The sequence below is a fragment of the Penicillium verhagenii genome, assembly GCF_028828195.1.
Source record: "Penicillium verhagenii strain IBT 33310 chromosome Unknown utg000008l_segment0_segment0, whole genome shotgun sequence".
Lineage (NCBI taxonomy): Eukaryota > Fungi > Ascomycota > Eurotiomycetes > Eurotiales > Aspergillaceae > Penicillium > Penicillium verhagenii.
The window spans coordinates 1,285,410-1,304,274 of NW_026643172.1; the positions used below are offsets into that span (position 1 = coordinate 1,285,410).

Below are 18,865 nucleotides of genomic sequence, written 5' to 3' on the forward strand. Positions count from 1 at the left end.
GAACTCATTGCCTTCAACTTCCAAACAGTCGCTTGGATAAGTTGAGTCAATTGTTTATTCTACACATATCATAATGGTATGCTATTCCCTAGTATTGCTCGACTTTCATGCAATCGAGAGAGAATATCCAACCCCGCTAACTTGCGTCTAGGCGTCGTTTGGCAATCCCACACAGATCTTCGCCAACGATGTGACCGAGGAGAAGGGCGAGAATGCCCGTCTGTCGGCCTTCGTTGGTGCCATTGCGGTCGGTGACCTTGTGAAGAGCACCCTGGGTCCCAAGGGAATGGACAAGATTTTACAGTCTGCGTACGTGGAGAAACACCAAAATGATACTATCTGCATGATTGCGGGCCGGGATCAGGATTGCTAACGAAGGAAGCGGGATAACAGATCAACCGGAGAAATCCTCGTGACAAACGACGGTGCTACCATCTTGAAATCGATTGCTCTGGATAACGCCGCGGCGAAGGTGCTGGTCAACATCTCCAAGGTTCAGGACGATGAGGTTGGTGACGGAACTACATCTGTCACCGTGCTGGCCGCGGAACTGCTTCGGGAGGCAGAGAAACTCGTCAACTCCAAGATTCACCCCCAGACCATCATCGAGGGCTACCGGATAGCCAGCAAGGCCGCCCTGACCGCTCTCGAGGGCATTGCCATCGACCGAAGCAAGGACGCCGAGGCCTTCCGCAAGGACCTGCACGCCATTGCTCGTACCACCCTGAGCTCTAAGGTTCTGTCACAAGACCGTGAGCACTTCGCCCGGCTGGCATGTGAGGCCGTCCTTCGCCTCAAGGGTTCTACCGACCTCAGCCACATCCAGATTATCAAGAAGGCCGGCGGCAAGCTGAACGATTCGTACTTGGATGAAGGTTTCATCATGGACAAGAAGATTGGTGTGAACCAGCCCAAGCGGCTGGAGAATGCCAAGATCCTGGTGGCCAACACCGCCATGGACACAGACAAGGTCAAGATTTTCGGAGCTCGCGTCAAGGTCGACTCGACTGGCAAGCTGGCTGATCTGGAGAAGGCCGAGCGGGAGAAGATGCGCGCCAAGGTTGAGCGAATCAAGGCCCACGGTATCAACTGCTTCGTCAACCGACAGCTGATCTACAACTGGCCCGAGCAGCTTTTCACCGAGGCCGGCATTATGTCCATCGAGCACGCCGACTTCGATGGTATTGAGCGTCTGGCTCTGGTGTCTGGTGGTGAGATTGCTTCCACCTTCGACCACCCCGATCAGGTCAAGTTGGGTTCTTGCGACCTGATTGAGGAGGTCATCATTGGCGAGGACACTTTGATCAAGTTCTCTGGCGTGGCTGCTGGCCAGGCCTGCACCATTGTCCTGCGCGGTGCCACCGAGCAGCTTTTGGACGAAGCTGAACGCTCCCTCCATGATGCCCTCGCCGTTCTGTCTCAGACTGTCAAGGACCCCCGTGTCACCCTTGGCGGTGGATGTGCGGAGATGGTCATGTCCAAGGCTGTGGAGCAAGCAGCTCAGAACACCACCGGCAAGAAGCAGCTTGCCGTGGACTCATTCTCCCATGCTCTGAAGCAGCTGCCCACTATTCTGGCGGACAACGCTGGTCTTGACTCGAGTGACCTTGTTACCCGCCTGAGGCAAGCGATCAACAACGGCATGACCAGCTCTGGTCTGGACCTGTTGACCCCCGGTGGCGGTATTGCGGATATGCGCGAGCTCGGTGTGCTTGAAGCCTATAAATTGAAGAAGGCTGTAGTGTCATCGGCCTCCGAGGCTGCTGAGGTATGTGCTTCCTGTCTTTTTCTTGCTAACATTTTTTCGAATTTAACTAACTTCTATGTTTTTCTTTCCAGCTGCTTCTACGTGTTGACAATATCATTCGCTCTGCGCCTAGACAACGAGGCCGTATGTAAAGTTACGTTACGACTCATGGGTGATGACTTGTACCTTCTAGAAATCCAAAAAGCACAAATTATCAGTTAGAGATGAACCCAACTAGCTTCATGCATGACACAATAGTAAAGCCCCTGGCTACCGAATGTACTAATACAAATCTCGGGGTTTCAAGTGCAAGTAGCCTGTTGTATCAGGTACTGCTAATAGACCCCTTGACTACTCCCCACCGTATAATTTTGAAACCTCCCAAGTAGTAATTGGTATCGCGCTACACTCATCCCGAAGTCCCATTTCAGGCGTGTAATTTCTAGTCACTTGACCAATGAGAGATAAGAGAAGGCAAAGATGATGATGGGAAATTCGGTGATACGGTGAAACCATGCCTGGGCTCACCTTGGTAAGTCTATTGTACTACATCACTTGATATGTTGGTCTAACAGACTCTAGAAACTAGTAGGCTATGTAGATGGTCGGCTGTCTAGGGTTGCTGGATGGATGCCTTGTTGGTGCCTGATTCAGTTGTCAGTGGATGTATCGCCTGAATCTTGAGGCGCTAAACATCATGTCACTAGCGGAGAGCACTAGTCCCGATCCAGTTACCCCTGTGGATCCGGGACCTGGGCCCTGACGCCAACACTTCTCCATTCTTGCAACTCTGCCGAAAGAATTCTTTGGTTTGATCTGCCACAGTCAGCTATATTTGATATTTTACGTTGAATATGACTTGCAGACTTGCATCTGAAATCCATTTGCTCTGGTAAGTCTTGGCATCGAAGCAAAGGGGATAGCTACTGGTAAGTCCGGGTGATCTGCGATCTTCCATGTTTTAGTAGCATGATTAGTGGGGAAAGTGACAACCCTGACGATTATCCGTAGATAAGCGGCAAGTGACTTCAAGTTTGTACATAAAACATGTACAAATTCTGCACAAGACATTAGTACTATACTATACTTAAATCAGTCAATTCATATATTCGATCCTTCCCTTGCCTGGACATCCGCAGCAAGGGGGGTAAGCGCCAAGGTCCCTTTTCTCTGCGGGTTCTGGCCATTCATGTGATAAGTAGGGTCTTGTAGGGATATAGCTGACACTAGATGCCAAAGGAGAGAACAGAACCTTCTCAATAGCTCAGCTCCATGGGTCTTGATAGACTGCTAACCTTTAAATTTCTCGTATCAAATATTTCTTAGCACTTGAGTGATCGAACAGCTGTATACGACATTGTGTCTTGGGGCCCCACCGAACCAGGGACCTGCCCAGGCTTGTCAAACTTAAGTGTAATACTACACCCCGGCTCTTTCTTCCCCATGCTTTTTCCTTCCTCTTCTTCCCCACTGTTCTTCGTCACTCGCAAAAGATCGTCCTCAAATTTCCATTCCTCGACGCGCCTCTTCCAGCTCGTTTCAATGACTTTGAGCTCTTCGCTCACTTAACATGATTCTTCAAAAATGGCTTTCCTCCCTTCTGGGTTGCATTTTAGCCGCCCAGGGTGCTCTCGCAATTACTCTCGACGTGGATGATGAAAGTTGGTGGCCCGCATTCTTGTGCCTTCCCCCCTCATGTCATTTGGATCTTGGGTGCATGGACTAACATGAAAGCCGCGCATTCCAGGCTCCCTCAAAACCGCCGCCAAAACTGTCGCTGCTGATATGATGGACTACTACAATGACCGACAATCCAAGGCTATCCCCGGAAAACTTGATGGGACTTGGTGGGAGGGCGGCTCAATGTTCATGATCCTCATTCAATACTGGTTCTTGACCGGGGACAGCCAGTTCAACAGTGCAGTCCAGGATGGCATGTACTGGCAGAAGGGCGACGACAACTTTTTCCCCTCGAACTACAGTCAGTATTTGGGTAACGATGACCAAGTATTTTGGGGTTTGGCAGCCATGACGGCCGCAGAGCTGAATTACCCGGAGCGAAGCGGCCAGCCCTCCTGGGTCTCGTTGGCACAGGGTGTGTTCAACACACAAGTGCCTCGCTGGGATACCAGCAGTTGTCATGGAGGAATGCGCTGGCAGATCTGGCCCTACCAGCCTGGATATACCACTAAGAACGCCATTTCAAACGGTGGACTTTTTCAGCTGGCCGCACGTTTGGCTCTCTACACCAACAATGCAACATATGCCACCTGGGCCGAACGTATCTGGGACTGGAGTACAAGTACGCCATTACTTCGCAGCAATTGGGTCATTGCAGACACTACCAGCTGTGAATCACAATGTACGGATCATGGCGACTATCAGTGGACCTATAATTATGCAACGTACATCAACGGTGCCGCCTACATGTTCAATTATGTGCGCTTCATACTCCCTCAATATGACTTCTGAATGGAATATAAAAAGCTGACCATATACAGACCAATGGCAACCAAAAGTGGCTGGACGGCGTCGATGGGTTGGTAGGTACATCTGGTCAATTCTACCCTTCAGGGAAGCCCTTCGGTATCGACAACGGGACCATTCTCAGCGAAATCACCTGTGAACCAATCGAGAAATGTGACCGAAACCAGATCACCTTCAGAGCTTACTTCTCATCATGGCTGGCTTTTATGACCCTGATCGTTCCCGGAACCTATGATCTGGTAATGCCAAAGTTGAAGACCTCAGCCGCTGCGGCAGCTTTGTCTTGTACTGGCTTGACCGATGGTTCACGCTGCGGTACCAAATGGTATACGGGAAGCTGGGACGGCACGGATGGGCTTGAACAGCAGCTGGCTGTACTGGGTGTCCTCAATGCAAATCTAGTCCCTTTCAAAAATAAGGCGCCCTTCACAGCCGACAACGGCGGAACGTCCAAGAGTAACCCAAGTGCCGGAACAAACAGCTCTGACAATGAGATACCTCGATTGGACACGGTCCACACTGGCGATCGAGCCGGTGCTGGAATCTTGACCGTTGTCTTCGTCACTGGTTGGGCTGTTGCTATCACATGGATGGTCCGAGGGGGTTAAGATATTCTAACTTTCTGATTCTTATTGTATCTATCGATTTTTCCATTCTCTGTCTTCTTTTTTACCTCTCTTCGATTGTCATGCAGTGCGTGCATCTTTTGGTTTCCGGTTACCCTATGGTCTGATCTTATGTCTCCACTTTTTCCATTCTTTGTATCTTTTATTTTCTTTCTGTCGCTTATCATCTCCTAATATCTCCTTGATTTGCGTGCTGTTTCAGCGGTATGGGAGGTTCCATCAGGCGTCTAGGGGACATATCTTGACATAGTCTCTTTAAAAACTACATTTTACTTGGGAGACAAAGAAACGGATTTTGAAGATCTAATATGATTGGTCGTGAAATGGGGCGCCTGGACGGGAAGGCCGAATTCCCCGGACATGATCAACCCTGCGGCTCGGAGAGAAATCAGTGCGAGCTTGTAAATTTGAATTTTTGCCCTGTACTCGGTATGATAGTCAGGCTGACCTGCATCACACGCTGTGCGACCAATATGATGCATCCCGGACAAAATAAGAAAAGAAAGAAAAGAAAGAAGTAAAGAAAAATAATCAATCACACCATAATTGTAGTTCAAGGGGCTTTCGAAACACTTGCGTAGCCTCGATGGCGCGGCCCCATTTTATTACAGCCATAGTACCTGTAATACCGCCAATAAGAAAGGGGGCGGCTGGGCGGAAGTGGTCGGGGCCTCCGTGTATTTTACAAACATATTACACACAATCCCATCTGCCTTCTATCTTCAACTACTCGATTCCCTTCTCCCCCTTTCATCTTTCACCTTTCCACTGGCGACTACTTACTACCAATCCTTCCCCCTCCCCGCCACTGTCACAATCCGGTGACTATCGACTCTTCTACTTTCTCGCTGTAGCGGATTTCTACCTCCGATCCCGTCATCCAACTGTGGGTGGGGGATGATCCGCTATCCGAGTTCTCGACTATTATTTGCTCCACATTCGCCATCCATCCAAACCAACCTCTCCAACCTCCTCCTGCCACGACGTATGCCGCCGATACTTCCTGCCTTCTGAAGCCTTCGTTTCCCCTACACACCGGATCGAACCACGCTGCCGCAGTTCCACGATGCGGTGGCGGTTACCGGGCGCTAGTTCGACCCTCCCCGCCAGCGTCGCCCTTCTTCTTCTTCCAGCCCTGGTTGTTCCGCAGCAACACCCAGAGTCCCATGACTCCATCCCTCGAGTCTCCGTTCCGCTAGCCGCGAATGGAGTCCCTTCATATTCAAAACATACAGTCTCTGCGGCTGTTCCTCCCATCGTGAAATCCAACGATGCGAGCGCCCTGGCAACTCTGGCTCTGGCGGGCTCCGGCCGCGCCGTTCGAGCCCCTCTCACCCAGGCTAGCAGTACAGCTGCTGGTCTGGCGTCGCAGCTTCACGCGCGGTCCTTGCAGGACTGGGAGGTTGAGGACTTTGTCCTGTTGGCGACCATTGACGGAACTATTCACGCCCGAGACCGCAAAACTGGTGCTCCCCGCTGGGCTCTAGAAGTCCCTAGCAGTCCTGTGGTTGAGAGTATCTACCACCGTGCCAATCGCACCAGCTTCGACGCAACCCAACCTGAAGACGAGTTTCTTTGGATCGTGGAACCAAGCCAAGATGGCAGCCTCTACATATACAGTCCGGGCCCAGAAGCAGGACTTCAAAAACTTGGTCTGACGGTAAAGCAGCTGGTTGACGAAACGCCATACTCCGGCATTGAGCCTGCCGTTACATATACCGCCCGGAAAGAAACAACCTTGTATACCATCGACGCCCGGACTGGCAGCATCCTGCGGGTCTTCAGCTCTCGTGGACCATTCCAGTCTGGTCAGGAGTGTCGCAAGGTGGATGGACAAGATCTCGACCCGGAGGAGTGTGAAACCTCATCTGGTACATTGGTTCTTGGCCGTGTTGAGTACGCCGTTGCAATTCAAAATACTGAGACTGGGGATCCAATCTGCACATTAAAATACTCCGAATGGGCGCCAAACAACCGCGATATGGATTTGCAGAGCCAGTATTATCGCACAATGGACCTTAGCCATGTTTACAGTATGCACGACGGTGTTGTACTTGGGTTTGATCATTCCCGGATGGATCGCCCTCGCTATACGCAGCGCTTTCAATCCCCCGTGGCTCGAGTCTTCGATGTGGTGCGACCGAACAACAAGGATGCCCCCGACGCTTCAACTCCATTGGTGCTTCTCTCACAACCACTTCAGCCACCGGACCCCGACTACGGTACACTGGATGATGATCGAGATACGCGCGTATTCATTGATTCGACTGGTGCAGGAGGATGGTATGCTCTCTCCGAAGAAACCTATCCTCTGGTTACCGGGCGTGCCCCCATGGCCCAATGCTACGACAAAGATTTCTTCCGCCGAGGGCAGTCCCTGATGAGCTTGACACCTCATCAGCAGCGAGATGCCCTGGCTGGTGTACATTCGCTCAATGGTCCGCAAATTCGGCCATCTATTCCACGACTTGGCAGCTCCACGACAGAAATCTCCAATGACACACCACGAGAGGTTCTACGGAGCCCATCGGAGCTAGCTCTTCCTCCTGCTTTACGACACAGCACCATCATTCGTAAAGGCTGGGACAATGCTCTTGACATTGTCGTCACTCTTATTCTGCTCTTCATCGGTACATTCATCTACTTCAACTCGCATCACATTAGAGACCTGGCCAAGCAGAAGCTAGACATTAAGAACATCATCAGCTCGAACGACAAGTCCGCTCTCTCGGCGCCAACTACGCCCATTCTGGGTACAACACCAGATTTGCCTCGCGCGTCTACCCCTCAGCCAATGGCTGATGTGACTGTCGATGTTGACTTGATAGACTCCGGGGATGCCACTCCACGTCCCTCCCGAGATCGCAGCATGCCACCGGATAGAACTCCCCGCGTCAAGATTAGTGAGCCTGACCGTGAAACAGAGGAAGGGGAACTAGACGAAGGAAGTCAAGATCCAGACAAACCAGCAAAGAAGAAACGGTCTCGTGGTACACGAGGTGGAAAAGGTCACCGCCGCAAGAAGAAGCCTGGCACCGAAGGTGAGGTCGGCGAGCATTCTGACCAGGGAGTTGAGCTGGTGAATCGTCTGGCCTCACAGACTCGTCATGAATCTGACGCTCACTTGACACACACTGTATCGGCTGAAATTGTGCAATCGGATGGCGTCGTTCGTATTGGACGATTGGAGGTCTTCACAAACGTCGTTCTTGGTCATGGCAGCCACGGAACTGTGGTCTATCGCGGTACATTCGATGGTCGAAATGTGGCTGTAAAGCGCATGCTTATGGAATTTTATGACATTGCATCACACGAGGTGGGTCTGCTACAAGAGAGCGACGACCACCATAACGTCATTCGCTACTTTTGCCGTGAACAGGCTACTGGGTTCTTGTATATTGGCCTGGAGCTCTGCCCAGCATCTCTCCAGGATGTCATTGAACGGCCAATTCAGTTCCCGGAGCTGATACAAGGGGGCCTGGATCTGCCAGATGTTCTTCGTCAGATCACCCAAGGAGTTCGATACTTGCATTCGCTCAAGATCGTTCACCGTGACTTGAAACCACAAAATATCCTGGTAGCCATGCCTCGTGGGCGAACAGCGTCGCGCGCCATTCGTCTCCTGATCTCCGACTTTGGCCTGTGCAAGAAACTGGAGGATAACCAGAGCTCTTTCCGAGCTACTACTGCTCACGCTGCCGGAACCTCTGGCTGGCGAGCACCGGAACTACTTGTGGATGACGATACTGGGCCATTGAGTCTTGCGTCCCAGCACACCGAATCTTCTGAGCCTGCTGTCGTGGATCCTCAGACGAATCGCCGTGCCACCCGCGCCATTGACATTTTTTCCCTGGGCTGCGTCTTTTATTATGTATTGACCAGGGGCAGCCATCCGTTCGACAAGAATGGCAAATTCATGCGAGAGGCCAATATCGTTAAGGGCCAATTTGATCTACAAGAGTTGGATCGTTTAGGTGATTACGCCTTTGAGGCGGATGACCTTATTCGTTCTATGTTATCTCTTGAACCACGCCATCGGTATGTTTAAACTTCTCAAAATTCCAGTCAGTTTTCTTACTTGATACTAACTCTTCCTCCCCAACAGCCCCGATGCCAGTGCAGTCCTGATGCATCCCTTCTTTTGGCCTCCATCTGATCGACTAAGCTTCCTCTGTGACGTATCGGATCATTTTGAATTTGAATCGCGTGATCCCCCGTCAGATGCACTTCTTTGCTTGGAGTCGGTGGCCCCGCAAGTTCTTGGACCCGAAATGGATTTCCTGCGCCTGCTCCCTCGCGACTTCAAGGATAACCTTGGCAAGCAGCGTAAGTACACTGGTGACCGGATGCTGGATTTACTCCGTGCTCTCCGTAACAAGCGTAACCACTACAACGACATGCCAGAGAACCTGAAAACGCATATTGGCGGACTGCCGGAAGGGTATCTGAACTTCTGGACGGTCCGATTCCCCAGTCTCTTGATGAGCTGCCACTGGGTCATTGCTGAGCTACAATTGACCCAGATCGATCGGTTCCAACGGTACTTCCAACCACCGGAGTAGATGTTAGCAAAAAGATTGAGCACCTTAATTTCAAAAATATGAGAATCTAGAGATTTACTGTGCATCGTCATATTCCATCAATCTATGCAATTTTTACGAGTGCATCACGGCCCACGGAAGACCAACAATGACGCCAGGCTTCCGAACGATGATTTTGTAAAATGAAACAAGAGGATGACTTTCGTCACGGATCTTCGGGACCGATTCATAACCTACTAAGGGCGTATCATAAAATAGAGCAGAATCCTCGTTTGTTCTCTCCAGATGTCAAGACGAGTGTCAACTCTCAGATTCAAGGCCATCGTCAGTCGCTGGAGTGCATGAAGCTCCTCGCAAGTGCTTGGGTTTTCAAGCATGCATGTGATTACTAGTAGTCTCATGGCAATATAAATTTAAGACTATGTACTACTCTCAAGTCTACTCTCAAGTCCTACTAGTAGAATTTGCCATAAAACATAGGTGTCAGGTGGAAGCAAGCAGTGGGGGAAAGAAGGAGATTCTTTTCAAAACATCGAAACGAAAGATCGGTCATATCCGTGGATCAGAGTTCAAATCTCTTGTCATTAATTCATTCATCCAATCTGGTTGAGATCTGATGTCATAACTACAAAGCCCAATTTTCATCGACCGTCGTATATAGAGTGAGCTTACTCACTCACTACATAGATTCCAAGGTCCTGTTTTGGCTTCAGTCTCAACGAACCATTATTCGGCCCAGCATATGAGATGGACTAAATCCATGGATGGCGGCATCATTGTAGTAGATCCTGGGTGATTATTATTCATCATGGGTATCCATGCGATCGAATGCCTTGATCACCTCCTTGTCCCATCGACTGCACGTAACAATAATCCACTGCACAACTCCGACGCAGTACAGGGCAACACACTGGCCCACCCAGAGGCCCTTCAGCCCCCAGCCATGAAATGCAAGATAAATGCCCAACGGCAGGGCAAATAAATAATAGCTGACCAGGTTTACAGCAGCGCCAATGTGCTGTCTGCCCATGCCACGCAAACTGCCACCGCAACTTCCATTGAGACCATCTGCGATTTGGAAAAGAGCAACCAGTGGCATGATCTCCGACACCAGCTCTGCCACTCGCGGATCATCATTGAAAATTTTGGCAAAATGATCTCGGGTTCCCATAAGCACCGCCAGGACCATCGAGCCCAAGATGATGGCCAGAAATGCAGATATCTGAGCCGTGCGTGCCGCGGCCTTTGCACTCCGGTCGCCGAGTAGATTGCCAATCCGGGAAGACGTTGCCACACCAAGACCAAAGGGGATTGTGTTCATAACGGTGTCAGCGGTCATGATTACACTTTGAGCAGCTAATGCGATCGTGCCTAAGCGCCCTGCTGCCAGTGCCACAATCTCAAAGGCAAGCCATTCCGTTCCGATGTGCATGATACCCAAGAGTGATAGCCGCACAAATGTCCACATATTGTCGAAAGCTGCCCTCGAGAAGCCACCCCAGCACTCAGAGCCAGCAATGAGCTTGCTGTAAAGTACCAGGAGAGCAAAGGCTAGCCAGTATGAGATGTCGGAAGCTAGAGGAGCGCCGAGTAGGCCGATTTCCAGTTTATAGCAGAAGAGATAGGTCATTGCCACATGGCATGGCAAAACGATCAAAAGCACATACGTTCCGGCTCTCATTAGTCCTATATAAAAACAACACCTAGTTAGTAATTTTTCCATAGTAATGATGACATGGGCTGGTGAGTCTTTCTACCTTGAGCTTGCAGGTACTTCTTCATGACCTCAAAAAAGATATACCCGAGTCCACCAGGGATCAATACCGTGAGATACTGTGAACTAAGATAGGAGAGCTCAGGATCTTGACCAAGCATTCTGAATAAAGGATCCGAATAAGCCCAGAGAAAAGCGATGGGTATGAAAAAGATGCTCAAAACAACGAGCGCCCGTTGAAGCAAGATTCCCAGATCATGCTTGTTCTCACTGCCAGTGAAGGTTGACGAAGCAATAGTATCAAGAGCCGTTGTTCCTCCCAAGGCAATCATCCACCCAGTAACTAGCGCAAACATCTGTGAAAATGCTGCAACCGCCAAGTTCATGGGAGAAGATTGTCCTATGATAATTGCCGTCGTGGTTTGTAGACTCATTTGTAACGTATATCCAAAGATCACGGGCAACGAGTCCTTCAATAACCCCCAACATTCTGCTAGCCACCATTTCCCGGGAGAATCAGAGAATTTTCTTTGACTCTCAATTTCGCTCCATGTGGTGGGATGAGGAGTCGGGTGTGGAAGGAGCGAGGTTTGTTCATTTGGCGAGTCATGGTCTTGGCCATTGACATTGTCTATTCGGGCATCGTCGGTGACATGCGACATGTTTACTACCCCACGATCCAAAATTCAGATAAGTAACCCCCCAAGACTCCTTTGATAGAACAATAGGAACGCCGGTCTGGTAAATAGGGTAATAGGGTTCGGATTATCTAGCGAGCACGTGTGAATGATTCGAAAAGAAGACTCGTAGAACTCGTAGGGCGATTATGCGGGGTGAAGATTCAAAGGGAAAGGCGAGCTGGAAAATACAAAGATTGCGTAGTGATCGACGACTCCCTGGTTGAATTGGCCCGTACGAATCAAAACAGGGCAGTCTGTTCCCCACCTGCCTGCATCTTGTGAGCTGTCGACTTCTGCTTCGGATTGTTAGCTTGGGGAGTGGTGGATCCTTCTTTCCTATGGAATGGGCATCGAAATGCCCCAATTGTTCCAAATTCTGCTCTTGATAAGCCATCAAAAAACCATGAGGATCTATCCGGAGTAGATCGATCGAGTTGAATGGGTGATCAACCCTGACAGCTCACAAAAACAGGTTCTGGGTGGTTCATGCAACTAAGTGGATCGCGGCTTTGGATCAACGTTTGTATGCCTGGCGATCTACCTATCAACTTGCTCTTCTTGACTCAACTGCATCTCTAGTGGGAAAGTTTCACTGCAAAACTGCCATGTATCATCCAATCAGTACAAATAGATCCTCTTTTCGGTGGACTCGAGTTTTGTGACATAATAATTGAATCTTACCTCTAGAAATATTTGCTGTCAGCAAAACCCTCCAAATTTCAAAGAATTCGACATGATGCGTATATCTGCTTACTGTGGCATTCATTGTTGAAAGAAAGCCGGATGGAATGGAATGTTCCAATCTTAGTATCAATTCCGAGGCTCCAACATTTGAAGGTTGCATGTATTCAAATGTGATTTTGTTCGTAAATGTATTATGTACACCCATGTATAATATGCGCATACTGTACACATCCCGAGGTCTCAATTTAAAAGCTGAAGAGCCCACTTCTCCGTTTTCCGTATGGGTAGACGATGAGCGCGGCGATAAACAGTCCGATCGTAATACCAATGGCCACTTGGATCATGCCAAACCCTAAAGTAAACACCGATGTACCACTAAGTCCAGCCCCAGGTTGAGTATTAGGCGACTGGTGAGAAGATATGTTTTGGCGAATCGCGTCTGCAGACTGCACTCCCGTGATTAACGAACCGGTCGCGGCCAGTCCAGAAGGAACAAGGATAAAAATTCCCGGTAAGATCGCGGTCGCGGCATGACCATGCCAAAGTCGACTGTATAGATTCCCCAACATGCCAATGGTAAATGCTCCGACGGTATTCGCAACCTGCGAGTTTGATCCGAGCTTCTTGGTGCTAAAGTAGTTGGCTGTGTACCCCAACAGCGCGATGATGGCCATCGGCGGAAATTGTTTCCACTTGCCTTGGTTGATAATGAGAAGCCACACGATCATGATTGATACAAAGGGAAATCGGGCGACATAAGGGCTAGAAAAAGCTCCGGTTTTGGGGCAATTGAGGTCTGATACTGCGCCGTTGTCGATAAGGCCATAGATCGTGGTGCCAACGGTGATTCCGTAGCCGATGAACAAGGAGAAGATGATCGCGTACACCATTCGAATTGAGCCCGCGATGATCTGGTGCGATTGCAGTTCTAAGCTGCTGCACAAGACCAGAAATCCAGGCAAGATCAAAGCGATTGAAGCTTGGGCGATGGCAGAAAAGCAGAAGAGGTATTCTCGCTTGCCATCGACATGTCTGAGTGGGATACTTCCAAAGGCACGGGCGAGAAAGGATGTCACCACCGTCGATGTTACTTCGAAGACATTCGAATACAAGACTGATCGAGGAGCTGCGAGATGCTGCATGGCCCCGACCAGTAAGCCGTTGAGGAAGATAATGGGCATGTCGATAGGCCGTGCGTTGAATGCAAAGGGACCGACAGTTGCTGTCGCCAGACCGTATACTAGCACGACGATGAACTTATTATAACGTGGTCCCTTCTTCATCACCTCATCCAGGTCTTGAACCGCTTCCTCGATCCCAACCACATCGTGAATGACATTCTTATAGATGAGATGGGTATCCGAAAGCCGTGCCAGATCCACTCCCTGTGCAACTCGGACGAGCTTCACCTCCGTCGTTCGGGTCGAAGGATCATCAAATGACATGATCATACACCCAGGCAAATACAGAAATTGACTATCGATCTCGAGCACCTTCGATGTCATTTGCATGTATTCTTCCAGTCTATGAGTTGGAGCCCCAAATTGCATCAATGCCCGACAGAGCTGCATAATATACCGTTGTCGACAGATGATCTCCGCAATGTGAATAGTGACCCGGATCTCATCTTCCAGTCGGGGTCCACTCTCAGGCTGTTTGCCCCGTCGTTTTGAAGCAGCTGACATCACTTCACTTGTAACAGGGGTACTCGCTCCGCTCAGGCTGCCCCCAACCAGCGTCGATGTCGATGTATTGGATGGCTTCTTGTACCATTTCGGTTTAGATTTTTTTGATCTTGGTCCCTGGCTCGTGGAAGAGGCGTCGGTGGATGCAGATTCATATGACGACTGACTCGGGGTCCTGGATGTGCTTCCTTGTTGTTGCTGCTGCTGCTGTCCGCCATTGAGCTTGATCAGTTGCGACAATACACCTCCACCACCAGATCTATATCGCAAGCCCGAATCCATGCTGGACTCGTGTTCCGCTCCCACGAATTCCGTAGCGTTTCCTGGACCATGTCTCCCTCGTGTCTTTCGCCGCTTGGCGGAATGGTCCTGCGTCAGGTCACGGACGAGTCGATGTGCTTCGGAACTACTTGTCGCCTGATGCTGGCGTTTTTCTTCATAAGTCTTGTGCTTATCGTCTGTCACATCCGACATTGGAGGTTCGCTACCGGTCGCCCAGTCTGCATGGTACATACCCGACCCGAGATCATCACCTTCATGTTTAGGCCGACCAAGTCGGTCACCAAAGCGAGAAGCCCTCTGTTTGAAGCTCAACTTTGCGGAACGGAGACGGTTCTTGGTTTCGTTCATGTTGAATGTCCCTGGGATTGTCTTTATATTCTGAGGCTGTATAGGGACTTCTTCGTTTGGCACTTTATCGTTTGGCGCTTTATCGTTTGGCGTTGTTTCGTTCGGCGTTTTATCATTCGGAGATATACCATCTGTTTGGGCAGCGGATTGGAATCCCCCTTCTCCGAGGTGAGCGTCGGCGATGTCTGCAGACTGGTGGGAATACGGTGCTGTAGGAGGATGTGGTCGATCTTCAAAACGAGACTTTTCGTGTGGTGAAAGACGAGGCACATTTTGGGAAAAGCTGGCTGATGATCGGAAATGTACCCGTGGTGCTGCTGGTTCCCCTTCTTGACTCTTGTCGTTTCCGAAATACTTTTCGTCTGGGCATCCTGTCGCTTCCTGGTGATCTGCATCATTATCACTTCCAGCCTCGGTTGGTGAACCGCTACTCCCACTTTCCCGGACAGACATAGGGGGCCAGATATGGAGATCATTCGTCTTCACTTTCTTCACAAGAACGTGGGCGGTCTCATGTGCTTAAAAAGGCCGGCTGTCTGGAACACCATGAAAGTTTCACTGGGTACTAGTAGTACATAGTGACCATTCTCGCGACACCAATGAGCTCATCAGCGCCTCTACTCGGTATATACTTCAGATGAACCAATCAAGCCACCGCTTGGAATCTTTTTCCGCCATCCCCTCCTTAATGGGCCAATGGTTCTTGTCATGCGGAACAATTGTCCGTCGGCTTCTGTATTTTTACCCAGCACCTACGAGCTACGTAGGTTGCGTAATGGCTATGTACACCCGCTATCTTTATGTCGACTTCCAAGGTTCGGAAGAGGCGATAAAAACACATGCATGGGGACTTGAAAGTAAGAGACAAAATGCTAAGTATGCGACATGATAACATTGGGAAGACAGTGAGTTGGAACACATGCAGAGGAAGGGATATCAAGGTGCATCGCTCCAAACAAGACATAAAAAAAATAAAAAAAAGACATGAGATATGCTTATAGGTAAAATGAAAATATTTCCAAGAACATGGCTTTTCCGTGGGAGGAAAGAGAGACTAGGGACGAGAACGCTGGCGAAGCTTACTAGTCTCTCCGTTAGGAAGGATGTCACCGTCACTGTCGCTGCCACTGTCTTCGCTAGAGGAGCCCACGTCCCAGACAGATCTACCCGTAGAAACAGAATTGCTGGCCTTCTTTGGTTGGATGGGGAGCTGCTGTGTCCTCGCTGCCTGCTGTGCCTTTTGAACTTGAAGAAGACCTTTCAACGATCTTCGTGGCGTGATTTTTGTCGTCTTCTGCAGAGTCGGAGGCTGCTCAACTGGCTTTGTAGTGGCAGAGGAAGAAGATGGGAGGGGTCGGCTGGTTTTGTGGGTTAGCACTTGTGATGATCAGCAAGGGGTGAAACTGTCATACTTGAACCTGGGGTCAAGGTCATCTTCGCTATCCGAGTCTTCTGAAGACGTGTCTTGGGCTTGCTCTTGCTCTTCTTTTTTCTCGGGCAGCTTGTTTGATGCGGCCGTTGTAGGGACCTCGACGATTCCAGCCTCGGTGGTGTCCTCAATTTCTCCAGTGTCGTTCTTATTTTGGAGGGAGTTGTCTTCTTCTGACTTGTCCTCATCATCGTCGACTTGGGAGTCACCGACCTCTTCGGCTGATCCTTCCTCCTCGTAATCATCATCACTGTCAACTCCCGCCTCGATATTGAGGAATTCTTTGACCGGGTTGTCTGATTCCTGCTCTTCTATTTCCTCCTCCTCTTCCCCTGCTTCCTCTTCCTCCTCTTCTGCCTCTTCCTCCTCTTCCGCCTCTTCCTCGTCGTTATCACCATCTTCAACCCCCACCTCGACAGTCAAGGGTTGTTTAACTGCTACCTCCTCTTCCCCTGCTTCGACCTCTTCCCCTGCTTCCTCCTCGGCCTCCGCCTCTTCGTCCTCGACCTCCTCTTCGTCTTCTTCTTCCTCCTCCTCTTCCTCCTCTTCTTCCTCTTCTTCCTCTTCTTCCTCTTCTTCCTCTTCTTCCTCTTCTTCCTCTTCTTCCTCTTCTTCCTCGTCATCATCATCTTCAACTCCCACCTCGATATTTAAGAGTTCTTTGACTGGTTCCTCCTCTTCCCCTGCTTCTTCCTGCTCATCGTCATTGGTGTCACTAACGGACCCAGCCTTGTTATCCATTAATGTTTGGACTGGATCATTTGCAGGCGAGGCTGGTTCTTTGTGATTGGCATCACCATTAGGCTTGGCCTCATTGCTCACCAATGCCTGCACCAAGTCTCGAACTTGAGTATTTGGTGGCGATGCTGGCTCGTCGTAATCTGCTGGGGCTGGTTCTGCATCCGGCATATCTTCATCACTGTCAATAGCCTGTTCATCGGTGTGGTGCGCAGGATTCTCGACATGTAAGCTTCCGTTGTCCTCGCCAATCTCCTCGTCGTCCGAGGATGCAATTTCATTAACCTCCTTCGACTCCTTAATGCTGGGCTTCTTATAACCGTTTGCTTTGGGTGTAGGTGCAGACTTGGCAGCAAGCTTGTCTTCGAGTTTTTGCAATTTGTTTCGGAGAGCGTCAAGTTTCTTCCTTTGATCCGACATGTTCGTACCCCCGCTCTTTCTTCTTTTGCCCTTGTCATCTCGAGGCTTCATGAGGCCGTAAATCTGCGACATCTGCTGGAGAATCGGCCGCAGCGAAGGATCCGTATTGCGGTCGTTCAAACGTAACCCAACCATGCGGATCTCATTGCCTTCTTTCTCGATATTCTCCTGTACCCGACGAATAATCTCCGGGTCAAATCCAGGCGGGTAGACGGTTTCTGATCTCGAAACTTGGCTACTGGACGGAACGGAAACTTGGCTGCTGGACATAATGGAAGCTTTAGGTTGTTTGTAGGCAATTGGGGTATTTGTGTTGCTAAAGGAAACGTGACGTTCGCGGTTGAAGGAGGGTTGGCTTGGAGGGCTACTCGTAAGGCCTAGTCCCAGCCCCTTCTTGTTTGGGGGAGAGACATTGGATGGTCTGCGATGATGGTTGGTCCAGGATTGCTGGAATCCAAATTGTCGTGATGAATTCGGGGACTGAAAAGCTGATCCACCGGGCTGGCCTTCCAGCCGAGGTTGCTTCGATGGCGCATTGCTCTCGGGGGTTTGTTGCTTGCGCTTTCGGGTAGGACTTTGATTGCCTGCTTCATGCCCTTGATCGGGTGATTGCTGCCTATTGGTAGCACGGTTATCGCGGCTTCGGATGACGTTGAGGATACCACCTTGGTCGTGCCCGTCGGCGCGAGCTTTTCCGCAATCCACAAACACATCCTCGACTGTCAATTCGGCATCGAGGTCAATCAGAGGCATTGCATCGTTGAACAGCTTCTCGATCTCAAGAGGCCTAAGTTTTGCAAGATTAGCAGAGTCAATTTTGTTAATTTCACTTGTCGTCTTACTCACTTCAACTTTGGGTATTTCTTTTTCCATATCTGCTTCACACTGGAAGCAACCTTGTCCATCGACCATTGTTCTGGTTTGTCCACCTTCAAAAATAATGCGATAGGGTCCTCGGGCTCTGGCGCATCATTGGCCGTGCTTGAGCGCAAAAACTCTGGCCTTGGGGGCAGTTGGCCCGGCGGGTACACACGGACTTGCAAGCGTACTCGGACCATAGCGAAGGCCGTGGCTCCGATTGTTTCGAGTGGATAGAATTAGGGCTAGACTGGGGTATTGGATGAGCAACAAATTGAGTAGGGTCAGGAAGCCATATGATTTGAGGTTGGAGAAAAACGATTTGTCAAAGTGAGGAAACGCGTTCGCGAAACAAAGAGAAAAAAAAGCTGCGGGGATTCGCGATTGGTGCCTCAGGCGAAAATCCCATTAATGGACCAATTTGACGATGAACGAACACATCTAATGTGATATATCTGATCAAGTGACAAGTCAATAATGAAAAATAAATCTATCAAGTACAGAGAAGGAGGCAGATATTCTGTGAGTATCACCTTTTTGATATTAAGCGGTACATACACATGTTGGTATAAATGTTCAAATATTGCATAGTACTAAGTTGGTACCCAGCCTTCTTTCATCGCACA

At 49.8% G+C, this 18,865-nt stretch overlaps 6 protein-coding genes across 6 annotated transcripts; 3 read left to right on the plus strand and 3 right to left on the minus strand.

The window, feature by feature from the left end:
• Positions 1–73: 73 nt before the first annotated feature.
• Positions 74–1,899, plus strand: N7466_008454 (chaperonin-containing T-complex subunit CCT2; the record flags this gene model as incomplete). Its single annotated transcript, XM_057167843.1, has 4 exons — positions 74–76; positions 152–309; positions 394–1,768; positions 1,840–1,899. The coding sequence occupies 4 exons, from the start codon at positions 74–76 to the stop codon at positions 1,897–1,899; spliced, it is 1,596 nt and encodes a 531-aa protein (XP_057018474.1).
• A 1,418-nt stretch (positions 1,900–3,317) lies between these two features.
• N7466_008455 (glycoside hydrolase family 76 protein) lies at positions 3,318–4,842 on the plus strand (the record flags this gene model as incomplete). Its single annotated transcript, XM_057167844.1, has 3 exons — positions 3,318–3,408; positions 3,495–4,186; positions 4,249–4,842. 3 exons carry the CDS (start codon positions 3,318–3,320, stop codon positions 4,840–4,842), a joined length of 1,377 nt encoding a protein of 458 aa, XP_057018475.1.
• A 1,084-nt stretch (positions 4,843–5,926) lies between these two features.
• On the plus strand, positions 5,927–9,422 carry ireA (bifunctional endoribonuclease/protein kinase IRE1; the record flags this gene model as incomplete). The annotated part of the gene is made up of 2 exons (XM_057167845.1): positions 5,927–8,898; positions 8,966–9,422. 2 exons carry the CDS (start codon positions 5,927–5,929, stop codon positions 9,420–9,422), a joined length of 3,429 nt encoding a protein of 1,142 aa, XP_057018476.1.
• Positions 9,423–10,200: 778 nt separating this feature from the next.
• Positions 10,201–11,777, minus strand: N7466_008457 (MATE family efflux transporter; the record flags this gene model as incomplete). Its single annotated transcript, XM_057167846.1, has 2 exons — positions 10,201–11,087; positions 11,159–11,777. The coding sequence occupies 2 exons, from the start codon at positions 11,775–11,777 to the stop codon at positions 10,201–10,203; spliced, it is 1,506 nt and encodes a 501-aa protein (XP_057018477.1).
• Positions 11,778–12,724: 947 nt separating this feature from the next.
• N7466_008458 (threonine/serine exporter family protein) lies at positions 12,725–15,247 on the minus strand (the record flags this gene model as incomplete). The annotated part of the gene is made up of 1 exon (XM_057167847.1): positions 12,725–15,247. One exon carries the CDS (start codon positions 15,245–15,247, stop codon positions 12,725–12,727), a length of 2,523 nt encoding a protein of 840 aa, XP_057018478.1.
• A 601-nt stretch (positions 15,248–15,848) lies between these two features.
• On the minus strand, positions 15,849–18,439 carry N7466_008459 (uncharacterized protein; the record flags this gene model as incomplete). The annotated part of the gene is made up of 3 exons (XM_057167848.1): positions 15,849–16,152; positions 16,207–18,168; positions 18,228–18,439. 3 exons carry the CDS (start codon positions 18,437–18,439, stop codon positions 15,849–15,851), a joined length of 2,478 nt encoding a protein of 825 aa, XP_057018479.1.
• Positions 18,440–18,865: the final 426 nt, after the last annotated feature.